Raw genomic sequence first — 13,262 nt, 5'->3', positions numbered from 1 at the left:
AGCCTTCAAGCTGTATGTGGCCCATTTTAACATCCTATGCTATTAAACTGCCCTAACAGCATCTTAAAGGACCAAAATAATAATTCACCAAATCTCCACATGTGGTATGAAAAGATTAGACAAGTCTTAAGCAGGCAGGGATTTAAATCCTGGATGATAATATAGTGGTGAAATTATACACAGTAAAAGCAGAGAAGAAGGGGTAAGGGTTTAGCAAAAAGGAAGATTTAATCTAGGAACAAAAACCTTCATATAAATCCAGCCTTTCTATTCTGGATGATTATTTCATAAGCTGGATCTTGGGCTGTTGATCTCTTAAACTGATTACTGAAAAATGTATGCACTTTTAGAAACAGTCACTGACTGAATTGCATTTCAGACAGGCTTCACATCATATTTTTTTATTCCTTAAGAATATGGAATTGCATAATACTGTTGATATTTTCAAATAATACAGAAATCTTGAAATTCAATTTGTCGAAAAGATGTGTAATTTTATTGTATGAGAACTACAGCACATTTGAGAAACTTGTGATAAAAGAACACACTGAATACCTACACATAAGAGACCCAATTCCAAAAGATAAGATCATTTGGTCAGAGAAAGCAATAATGATGGGGAAATATTCTCTCCTTGCCATTAAATTATTATAGTTTGGCCAAGAATAAAATAAGTCATATGATTTTCCACTAAAAAGATCACTTTGTAAGAAGGACAGAATGCCAGGATTCCTCAGGGTGTTCTACTTCCCTTGGCAAGTAATTTATGTGGTTTGAGCAGTCTTAGAATATAGGAAGGGTTTTTAAACCACAAAATGTTTTTAAATTGCTAAAATATCACTTTGTGTTAACTAAGATAAGTTATAAACCATACATAGTCATTGTTATGCATAATGTTATAGTTTATTTATTCTAATATTTGTAATGAAAAAATTCAGGTACATTATTATTTATCCAATTGAAATGGGAGAGTTTTAATTTACACACACACATATGTATATATACATACACACACATTATACATATGTATAGTGTGTGTGCACATGTGTATATATGAAGTATCTTAAATATTATAGTTTATCAAAGCTAAATCAATAATAATAATAATTCTTATCATATCAACAATAACCCACAAGTATTCAACGCTTTAGAAATGAATTACCTAAGTGAATTGTACATTAAAAGAGAATTAAATCACCAGGAGGAATAATGCTCACTATGTACAATTTTAAGCAGAGGGGAGTCAATGAATCAATGTTATTACTAAAGTTACAGATAACATTGCCAGGCCAATTCTCTTGTTTAAAAAAAATAATATTATTTTCTTTTATGTCAAGTGTATTTAATGTCTCTAATATGGAACTGGTCCATATTTTGTTTTCTGAATTGTAAGAAAAAGAAAAGCAGACCACGGGCTGATAAAATCATAGCTTTAGAACTTGAATAGTCATTAATCCAACTACTTCATTTTAAAGATGAGGAAACTGAGGCTGGACATTAAGTAAATTGTCCAAAGTCCTACAGGTGATAAGCATCAGAGAAGGAATTTTTTGAGTTTGGGTCCTATAATTCCAGAGCCAGATGCAAAAGAACACAACAAAATGAAGCCTGCTTTAAGCAACCAAAGTTTCACTTGGCTATGACCTACTGATATCCTCCATTACTACTGATTAAGCACTCCATGATTAGGTTCACATAGGTAAATGACAAACATTCTACTGTGTCATATAGCAAGCTCTCCACAAATGATGGTTGAATAAAGCAATGCTTCTTAAATTAAATAATGATGAAGCTATCCACCATGCTTGGCACATAGTATGTCTTTAATGAATGCTTCAAAATCACATTTGAGGGTCAGAATTATTTGATAATTTGCTTTAGACAGGTTGATTGGATGATTATTATATTAAGTCTTCCACTTGACTTTGTATTTTGTCATCACAGATAATAATCATCTTAGTGAATCTAGATGGTTTATTACTGGTTTTGTTATTATTGTTGTTGTTTTTTCACATACAGTTTCCATCTCATTGCTTACTGTCTTGCTTATATTGTCTGTTTTATGTATCAATGCATATATCTACTCATGAAAGACATATGAAAGCTTTTAAAGGGCAGGATCACTTAATATAATTTTCACGTATTCTCCCATAAAATATAGCACAGTATTAGAAACATATAAGGTCTTCCAAAAACACTTGCATTAAATTATGACATTATCAAGTTCTACTATTGATTTGTTTCAGTCTTAATGGACACTAATACTAGGTAATTCATATACTACTAAACTATAGTAGCACAATACTTCATCATGGCTTGAAGGAGACTGGGTTTCTGAGGAATATAAAATAAATTATAAATTTTAGCTAGGCCCACCAAGCTTCTAGGATGGGTACTAGGATGTACTTTTATTGTCTTAACACCAGCCTACCTATGTTCAGAGAGATCCATGACCAATATGGTCACAGAGCAATCAAGTTTTTGGACAAAGTAACACTTAAAAAACAATCACTAATTTATAAAGGAGTTTCTGTCTGTGTTGGCAGAAAATACCTCCACGCTAATAAAAATCACTTAGCCCTAGATTATTGAAGTAATCTGTTCATCATTGCCTTTAGAAGGCCAAGTGAACATCAATTTGACATAGAAAAAGGATACTGTTTAAAGACTATTTGCTTATTTTAACAAGTGCATAAGTAAATCTGGCTAATTACTTTTCTCTTGAATCCTACAAATCACACTAACAAAACTTTTTTTTTGTAAAATCAATTATGTTTTCCTCATGAAATATATAGGCAGCTTAAAATAGTGGATAGAAAGACAGTTTTAATACCTGAAAGACCTGGGTTCAAGATCTCTCTCTGACACATATTAGCTGTGTGACAGGGGACAAGTCACTTAACCTCTCAGGGATATAGGTGACTCTCAAAAATTATAAATTTCAGAGAAGATAGCATAATACAATGTAATTGATTGATATCAGAAAAGAAAACACTGCCTTAATACCTCAGCTTAGAAACTTAGAAAAATAAAATAGTATCAGAAGTAGAGGGTTTTCTTTCCTAAGCCAACGAGCTAGAATCAAGGTGAATGGATGGTTTAAAGCCTACATTTAAATCTAGCTCTTTCAAATAGCAGCAGCACTACTTGAATAGCAGCAGCACTAATATTGAGAAGGAAGTTATTCATCTTAAAATGGAACTTCTGTGTTGGTTATATTTCATTAAAAAAAAAACATGAAAATTAGATGCGATTTTCTCCAGCCACCAACAGCCAGCCCTGGGGAAAGTTAAAAAAATATCAGGACAACAAATGTGCTTTGCTAAGTATAGAACTCATGTCATCCTTAGGGATTGTGACTTTGAAATTGAACATACTGTTAGAAATTTGTGTTTCAAAATTTGACAAATGGGACAAAATTGTCTCTTTGTAGAATTTTCCTTGCCATGCTTCTAGGGCATCATTGAATTCCCTCAAGGCTACATAAAGAAAAAGAAACCATATATTTTGACTCAAATTGATTTTTTTCAAACTCTCATTACTTGGAAAATAATTCAAGGTATTCCACTAAGTTGGATAAGCATCTACCAATCTTACCTACGTGAATGCCTGCCCAAAGTCTAGTCATAATAAGACTAAGGTTATGTCTGCACAAACAAAATTAAGTATTTAGATGAACTATACATGTTTTAATTCAATGGGAAAAATGATAAGAGAATCTGGAACCCAGATTTTCCCATGAATTGCTGCAACTCTACACATTTTTAGTTTACTTATGAAGATACTGCCCTGTGGCCATGCCTATATGATTTAGTGGTTTGCAACATTACTGTGTTACTTTCTCAAGCAAAGATTTATTTTTTTCCATCTGTATGCTTTGTGTTTGATTTTATTGGATTTAGAGTTTGCATCAAATATGAGATGGGCTGGACACTCTACTAAGTCATCAGAGTCAGATTTCACCATTCATACCACATCTTACCATTAACCTAAGTGATCTTGAGTTCCTATCTTAAGCTTTTGGAAGGCATATCAAGAAGTCACTTGGTCCAATAACTTTATCTTTAATGTCATTTTTAACTGTTTAATAATTTATTTTAAATTATTTTAACTTACCATCTTCCAAACTGATTTGAGGTGGCTCATATACCAAATTTATGATAACTGGGAATAGTTACAGTATAGAGATCATTAAAAGAAAACAGAGTCAGTTGATAGAGACACATGATTAATACAACTTCCAGTGAACTAAGTGATCCAGGTCAAGATCAAAAGGGAAATAAGTGAACTTACATAGATTTCATTTTCTGATGAAAGATGCATACAAATTTGTCTAGGATTAAATTCAATACATTTTCCTCAGGGTTTCTCATATAAAAATATTGGATGACACAATGGACATATTTTCAACTATGTTTTTACAAAACAATTAAAATGGCTGAGGGTGGGGTGCAGAGGATAGGAAAAAAACTGAAATGCTTTTCAAATGGGCATTTCAAATATTGGCCTTCTGTAAAAGAAGAGGGCACAGCATTAAATTACAACCCAGTGAAGACATCTGTGGAGAATTATTGTGTGCTAATCTAAATTAAATATAGGAATGGAACGTAAAGACTCTAGATGAATGGATGGTTTAATAAAGCCTAGCTCCCACAAACAGTAGTTTGTTATGATGTTTTTTTTTTTCCAAGTGAGCATTTGGTGAGTGATAAACTGTAGTGCCTAATGACTGAAATCCCTAACAAGTGTTTGTTGTATGATCTTATTAATTATGTATCCTTTTGATAAACAATCTCATTGATTCATTCATTTATTTATTCAATAAACATTTATTATGCATCAACTAGGAATCAGGTATTTTGCTAGGTCCTAGGGATACAAAGACAAAAACAAACAAGCAAACAAACAAACAAAAAAACAAACAAAAAAAAAGTACCATTTCAAAATATTTTATCCATAAACCTACCTTTTTATATGATAGAAAAGGGTCAGTGATTAAAATAATCACATAAAGTAAACATTTTACAAGGCAAAACAAGCTGCCCTGTAAAGAAGCAGATCTTAGGAGAATATACTGGGAATGGTGTTCATAGAACCTTCATTTAAATGGGTATAATCACAAGATTAGAGTGTAAGCATTGAAATGTGTTGCTTCTTTTTTTTTTATATTATCTTTTTTATGTTAAAGACACTCCCAAAGGGAAATTTAAGATCCTACAAAAAGAAATTGCTTTTGAAACAAAGCTCTGTATTGCCAGTCCCTTGTCATACTTACATTCAGGCTGGGTGGCCACCTTAATAGGCTGAGAACTCTCCCCTGGTCCCCGTTCATTATAGGCCACAACTCGGAATGTGTAAGTTGCTTCTGGCTTCAGGTTTCCCACTGTAAGTTGAAGGGACCCAGGCTGGGTTGTATTCAATGCTCGCTCCCTGAGAAATAACAATTCCACAGAAACATTACACTTAATCTATTAACTAGGTTTTTTTTTTTCTTAGTGTGGGAGATAGGGCAAAAATGGGCAAGATAGGCAAAATATAAATCCCCACTCCCTTTGGGATATAATTCTAAGACTTCAAAGGTTTACGATGGAAAATTATCTCGTTGGAAGGGCCTGGAGATAAACATGCTAGGGGCTTCAGGAAGATGATTAGCTAGGTGCTTTTCTCCATAAACCCTGTATTCTAGAGATTCTTCTTTGGACTTCTTAAAATTTCCAGTGCAAAACTTCTAAGAAACAAAGAGCTATTCAAAGAGAAAGGAACATCTGGAAGATAGGCAGGGATGTGAATTTGGTAAACATCTGGCTAATGAGACAAATAAAGGTTCTAATTATTCCACAAATCAAGCCTTGTCAGTGTTGCTAACAATTGCATTTCCTTTTATTTCAGCATCTGTATTTTTCTTTGGTGAAGAGTTTATATGTACACTAGTGCCAGTGATTTGCACTACTTTAAATCTTTCAATTCAGCCAGTGAGGACATGAGCATCCTTTTATATAAGGGAAAATAATGACATTTGCCGCTTCTACTCTCAGGTCCCATTTTTAGGTGGCTACCAAAGCAGCCTTCACCCCACCCTAGTTGTCTCTAAGAATAATCATAGCATATTATATATACACATATAATAGTATGTTTATATTATATTAAATATATTATGTTAATATATTTTGTTATAATAGATATATTCACCAAAACCCTGAGACTGAGGCGTTCTAATATTATTCCCATTTTACAGAGGATAAAACCAAGGTTCAAAGACCTTTAAGTGGCTCATCCAAGGTCATACAAGTAGTAAGTGCTGGATTTAGGATTAGCCTGAGGGTTGAGAGGTATCTAAGGGAGTATGAGAGAGAAGAGGCCTCCTCCCACACCCATAAGTCCCTTGAAAATATCACCCTAGTTCATTCCATTATTTAAAGGTACTTTGGGGTTATTAAGCTCCAGAGCCATAATTAGAATGGGGCAACATGAACCTTGTTTAAGGCTGCCAACACCTGGGGATCTTACTTGCTTACCTGCTGACTCTTGAAAAAGTTTGCTAAATGATCCAGAGACCATTGTCTCCATACCTGGACCTTCTTCTCCTAGCTTGCATCACAAACACAATCTTGCTTTGTGGTCTGTCTAGTCTCCAGCCACCACCCCCAGCGTCCAAAACAATAGCACTTTTCTAAGGCCTTGCTTTCTCCTTCATCCTTCATAATGCCATTGCTATAGAGAGTTCTCAGTGAGGAACTCCCTGTACCAATGCAAATCAGCCTCTTTTCTTCAACTTAGAGTCTTAGAGAGTTGTCTTAAGTGACTCCAGAGTCAAATAGACATCATGTGTCAGAGGGCAGATTTGAACTCAGATTTTCTTGACTCGAAGGCAAGCACTCTATTCACTATAGGATATTGTTTTTGTTCTTTGATATCTTAGTGCTAATTATTTTAATCAGACTTTTATGTTATTTTTCATTTATCACCTCATAAAAATGGAAGTTATGATGAAAGGGGAGCAATTTTGGAGCATAGGTTACTTTGGAAGAGGGAAAATCTTAGTAGAATGCTAAAGGTGGGTGGAGCATTGGTCAGCAGCAAGACAGCATGAGGTACTCAGGACTTAGGTGGTGGGTAAAGGAGAGGGGAAATAAGGGCATTGAAAAAAGACTCAGAGATGTAAAAAGGTGCTAAGGACAAACTTTCTCTACCTGGAAATTTTTCCATAGACCCACTGCCAATCATGTGCTACTTTATGAAGTAGCCAATGCCTAAAATTCACAAAGTCCATAAGCACAAGTTGATTATATTGGGTCTCCTAAGAAAACATCAGAACAAATGTCATGAGGGAGAAAATAATCTAACAAAGGGATAAATTATATGGTGGAACAGTTTCTCTGGGAAATATTGGTATAATCATCAGCACATACATTTTTCAAACACAAACTTGGGAAAATGTGTTTACCTGATAAATAGATTCTCAGTTATGAAACTCTAATACAAATCTGTTCAAAGTACTTAGAGCTAACGGTTTGACCATTTCACTCCCTCCTGAAGAAACTTCGCTGACCTCTTCTCCAACCTCCTCCCCTAATCTGCCCCTCCCCCCACTCCCCACACACAATGAGATAAGGATGAAATATTCTCCCTGGCATTTAAAGTCCTTCACAATCTAGACTACCTCTCCATGCCAATTACACATTAGCCACACTCATACATTAAAATTTCCAGTGCAAAACTGCTAAGAAACAAAGAGCTATTCAAAGAAAAAGAAGCATTTGTTGTTGTTGTTGTTTTGCCACTTCTGACTCTCCACAACCCAATTTGAAGTTCCCTTGACAAAGATACTGGAGTGGTTTGCCATTTCCTTCTCCAGCTCATTTTACAGATGAGGAGACTGAGGCAAATAGGATTAAGTGACTTGTCCAGGGTCATACAACTAGTAAGTGTCTGAGGCCAGATTTGAACTCAAGAAGATGAGTCTTCCTGACTCCAGAACCTGCAGCCTATCTACTACACCACTTAGTACACATTCTATATTCCAATCAAATTGGACTACTTACTGTTCCCAATACATGATATTCCACTATCTGACTGCACTTCTTTGTATGGGCCCTCCACCATGCCTGAAGTGCCCTCCCTCCTCACCTCCACCTCCTCGTATCTTCTTTCAAGACTCAGCTCAATTGTCAGCCCTTTTAAGAGGCCTTTTTTGATTCCCTCAGTGGTCAGTGACCTTTGTAAATCATTGGATATTTATTTTTTTAATACTTTGTATTGAATTATCAGAAATCATGACATATCTTCCCTGTGAAATGTAAGTTTCTTGAGGGTAGTGACAGTCTTTTTTATTTTTAACTCCAGTATTTATCATAGTGCCTGGCACATGGTAGGAAAATACTAAATGAATGTTTATTGTATTTATTGTTTGTCTTTGGAAATTGCCTAATTAAACCTTCTTATTTAATAGATGAAGAAATGGAAATGCAGAGATTTTCCTGACTTGTCCAATGTCACACAAAGTAACTCAAAATCTGACTCAAAATCCAGTGCCATTTGCATGATGTCAAGCTGCTTCTTAAAAACAACCTGTGTTCCAATAGTATTAGCCACTCAATTACTTTTAAATATCATCCTAGTGATTTAGAATAATGATCTGATTTATGAAAATTCAATTTACACGGTTTTGTAGAAGTATTCCTATTGTGTCACAGTGAGACAACATCAAAATAATTCCTTTCCCCTGCCCAATGTAGTTCTCTAGCCTTATCTTTCTCTCTAACTTGACAGAAATTCACTGCAATTTAGGAACAATGCCAGATTTGGAATTAGCGGTACTGGGTTCTAATTCTGATATTGCTATTTATTTATCTGCATGACCTTGTGCAAGACACTTAATCTCCTCAGAGCTCAGTTTGCTCATCTGTAAAATGATGGAGTTGGACTTCTCTTTGAACTCTGATTCCATTGAATCCTTGCAGCATCCAATTTATACCAAGGTAATATCACTGCAAAGCATTTTGGGAATTGATGCACATGCCACAATGGCTAGAACTTCCCAAAAAAAAAGATTGCAGAAAAGGAGCATTGAGGAAAGAAGACCCACAAACCAACACAGAAAAGCCTCACTAAAATAATTTTCAGTGAATTATGGCTCTGTCAGAAGCTTTTTATTGGTATTTCCTATCAGATTAACTTTGTTTGTTGAGATAAGTTAAACAAAAGGATTCTCAATCCACAGAGCTGCTGAGTGGGTTCTGATAAGAGGAATAGCACCAATTTTAAAGAGGAGGAGAGAGAGCTCCTTCTTCCAGTTCAGCAGTTCAACCATAATATCTGATGTCTCTATTTGTCTCTAGGTTGGTGTTTGCAATTTATACTTTTTGGACTTTTTCTCAGGCTCTACTGAAGGAGCAGCCTCCTGTCCATGGTGACATATCCCTATGCACTGTGCGGGGGGGGGGGGGGGCTCCTAGTCTCTTAAACTGTCTTTTGTAGCACAGCTTTGAGGAATAAACCCTGAAGCATTTTTTCTTCACCTGATATTTGAAAACAAATCATCCCACAAATAAAGACAATCAGTGTTTTCCACTGGAGAGTACTGAGCCTGTATTCTAGCTTTCCCTGGTCTTAGCTGTAGTTATGCTCTGCTCCATAAGCTTTCTATCCAAATAGTTGGTAATTAAGGATTTTCTTTCTCTCTTTCCCCTGTACTTTCACTCTTTATTCAGGACTGCTCTGTAGCCTAGCAGATAGAATACTTTGGTCCCAAGAAAGGACTGCATTTTAGCTACAATGGATTTCATCATTTTTGTCCAATTACTGTGTTTGGGGTATTCTACCTATCATTGTGCGCTCACCTTTTCCTGGGAAAGCAGCAAGAATTGGAGATCTCTGACTCTTACTAATGTTGTCTTCTATGATTCTGAAGACATAATTAGCCTTCAGTTCCTGAGAGCTCAGATTAATGGACTGGAGTAGTAGATATCTTGTCCTGCAAAACCTCATTCTTTTACTTCTTTTCTCCCTGACTTATCTGATGGTGTGGATTGAGCTCAGTGAGGAGAAGTGCTCAGATACCTCACCTATGTGGTAGAGATTCTATTCACCATCACCTCATCTATTGCAAAGTTTAAAGAAATGAAGAAATGAACATATTTCCTACCAAAGATATCCCCTCTCCAACACACACACACACACACACAGACTTCAATATCAATGCTACTGTAGACTGTAGAGGTTGTATATAATTTATCTTTTTGCTGCCTCAAAGAGAAACAAAAAATTGAGTTGATACCTACAATAGGATTTACTCCTGAGAATTTTGGTTTCTATTTGCTTTGGGAGGATCTCTTGATCTCCAAGAAAGAATAGTTTGTATCATAGAGCAGCTAGGTTGCATAATGGATGGAATTGGAGTCAGAAGTTCAAATTTGACCTTGGACACTTACTAGCTGTGTGAACCTAGGAAAATTACTTAACCTCTGTTTGCCTCAATTTCCTCATTTCTAAAATAAGGATAATATAAGTGCCTACCTTACAGGATTGTTCTGAGGATCAAACAAGATAATAATTGTAAAGTGCTTAACATGTCTCCACATAGTAAGAACTATTTAAATGTTAGCTATTTTCATTGTTGGAGGCATCTAGGTGGCACAGTGGATAGGGTGCCCAGGCCCACAGTCAAAAAGACTCATCTTCCTGAGTTCAATTCTGGCCTCAGACACTTACTAGCTGTGTGAACTGAGCAGGTCACTTAACCCTGTGTGCCTTAGTTTCCTCCTCTGTAACATGAGCTGGAGAAGAAAATGGCAAACTGCTCCAGTATCTCTACCAAGAAACCCCCCAAAATGGGGTCACAAAGAGTCAGGCATGACTGAAAAATGACTGAACAACAACAAATCATCATCATCATCATCATCATCATCATCATCATCATCATCATCATCATTAAGCAGGAACTCCCATTTTTGCCTAATAGAAGTAAGGGTAGAGTAATAAGGATGCCAGGGGATCGAAAAGTTTTCCCAAAGGCCTTGACAAACTTTATAGACTCATGGAATATTAGGTCTATAAAGGATTTTAGTGAACATCGAACCCAATATTCTCATTTAATAGAAGGGAAAACTGTACCCCACAGAGGTGGAGTGATTTGCTCAAGGTCACACAGCTAATTAGCGGCAGAATTGGGACTACAACATGGGTTACCTGACTCCTAGTCCAGTGTTTTCTTCATTACACCAGTGTGCCTTGATAAGACTTGCTTTATAAGGTAGCATAAAATGAAATTGGTAATGATATATCACAGGTTGGTACCCTTGCCCCTGTGCCCAGAATTAATAACATAGAAAGGAAAATAAATCCATTTGTCCTCATCTCCCCTTGACACTTTGAGATTCAGATTCTCATACTGTTGTGAGGAAATCTGAATTTAGGTGTTAAGTAAGAGATAGCTTCACTGTGGATCCTTTGTAGAGGTTTCCAATAAACATTTTTTAAATAAATTAATGTATATAATCTTGCATAAGTACCAGGGGTGTTAAAATGTAATTGCAACTGTTCCTTGGAACCTCTAAGGTAACAAATGCTGTCATAAAGTGTCAAACACCTAATTAGTTGCTTCGAGGTAGAAAAGACATGTTAATAATGGACATGATTTTGGCATCCAGTTAAAAAAAGCCTACTCCAACTATTATTTTCCCCTCCAAAAGCGACAATAGGAATATAAAATTATAGAATAACACAAAGATAGATATAAAGAGTTCATTGGGGCAGAGATGGAAAATGCACCATGTATTTCTGATAAATACATATAAAATATTGATGCTGTGTATTTTTAGGAAAGATAGGGAATAGTTAGCTTGGAATTTTCCTTTCAATGAATCAGTGCTCATATCTCACCAAACAATCCACAAGCATGGATTTTTTTTGTTGTCCTAGAATTTTAGATCTGGCTAGACCTCTATAGGTCATCTACTCTAGCCCTCTTATTCCTCAAATAAGGAAAGGGAGGACCACAACTTTACCAGTTAGATAATGGTAGAGTAAGTACTATAACTCAGAAACCTTAACTTCTAGTCTTGTGTTCCCATGACACAAAAAGGAAAGTGAAGGAAATGAAATTGTTTCTGTCTCGTTTTGTCAGAAATAGCTATTTACATATGCTGTAAGAGTAAAGGGTAGAATTAATCTTGTCAAATTTTATTATGTAGTATCTATCATTAGTCTACAAAGCTGAGGAACCTAAACAGGTTCCGTATATTGTAATGTAGACAGAAATAAAATAAAATCACAGATTTACTTTTTTTTTAATTGTGTAATAAGTACATACTGAGGATTTTAAATCATAAATCAGTTGTTGTTTGGTCATTCAGTCATGTCCAACTCTTTATGATCCTATGGAACATAGTGTACTGATACTGTCCATGTGGGTTTTCTTAACAAAGATACTGGAGTGGTTTGCCATTTCCATCTCCAGTGGATTAAGGCAAACAGGATCAAGTGATTTGTCCAGTTCATCAGGACGTCCAGGTCATCCTGACTCCAGGCCCAGTGCAGTATCCAATGGGCCACCTAGGCCTCCAAAGCAAATGGAGGTTAAGTGACTTAAATCAGTACTTTCATCTAAATCTGTTCTTTCAGCTAGGACTGCAATTATAGAAAAATTTATACCATTCATATGTATAAATATATGTATAGTATAGCTAGGTCCCATAGAATGTGAATAATGAATTTCTGAAGTGGCTGCAAGTATTTGAATCTGTGCTATTTTAAAGTCATAATTATATAAAAAGGGTAATTGGTTCCAGTATAATGGAACTATGTTTTTAACGTGCTTTAACTGCCTTGGACAAATATAAAGCCTGTAACAAATGTAAGATATTATCTCTTTTGTGATTCCTGATAACCTTGTCACATAATAATGATAAGAAAAGTTCACACATATCACATGGCATAAAATATTTTCCTTAAAATAATTAGGGGCAAGTATGATATCTCCATTTTTTTTTAACAGATGAGGAAATTGAAGATTAGCATGGTAAAGTGATTAGGCCAGGGCCACAAAGCAAATTAATGACAAAGCAAGGAGCAGGTTCCAAGCCTCCTGCCGTAGCCACACTATATTCACTCCAGAGATAATAATAAACAATTGCACAATCTTTAAATTATAAAGATGGAAATACAATAAAGTAAATATTTAAGTAGTTCCATCATGTTGGCAAAGTACTTTCTTCAAAACAACTGTGTGAATTGGTTGGGTAATCCATTTTTACAGATGAGGA

The 13,262-nt window shown here is 35.4% G+C and overlaps 1 protein-coding gene across 1 annotated transcript in view; it reads right to left on the bottom strand.

The window, feature by feature from the left end:
• Positions 1-13,262, bottom strand: part of DCC (DCC netrin 1 receptor) — a gene marked incomplete at its 5' end in the record, with an annotated part of 954,021 nt that overhangs the window by 404,101 nt on the left and 536,658 nt on the right. The window contains one exon of the mRNA XM_027869065.1: positions 5,276-5,430. Coding sequence (XP_027724866.1) covers positions 5,276-5,430 — 155 coding nt within the window. The remainder of the gene's footprint in view (positions 1-5,275; positions 5,431-13,262) is intronic.

This window comes from Vombatus ursinus, unplaced genomic scaffold (assembly GCF_900497805.2).
Source record: "Vombatus ursinus unplaced genomic scaffold, bare-nosed wombat genome assembly UNPS02014791.1, whole genome shotgun sequence".
Lineage (NCBI taxonomy): Eukaryota > Metazoa > Chordata > Mammalia > Diprotodontia > Vombatidae > Vombatus > Vombatus ursinus.
This window is presented reverse-complemented; position numbering and strand designations above follow the sequence as displayed.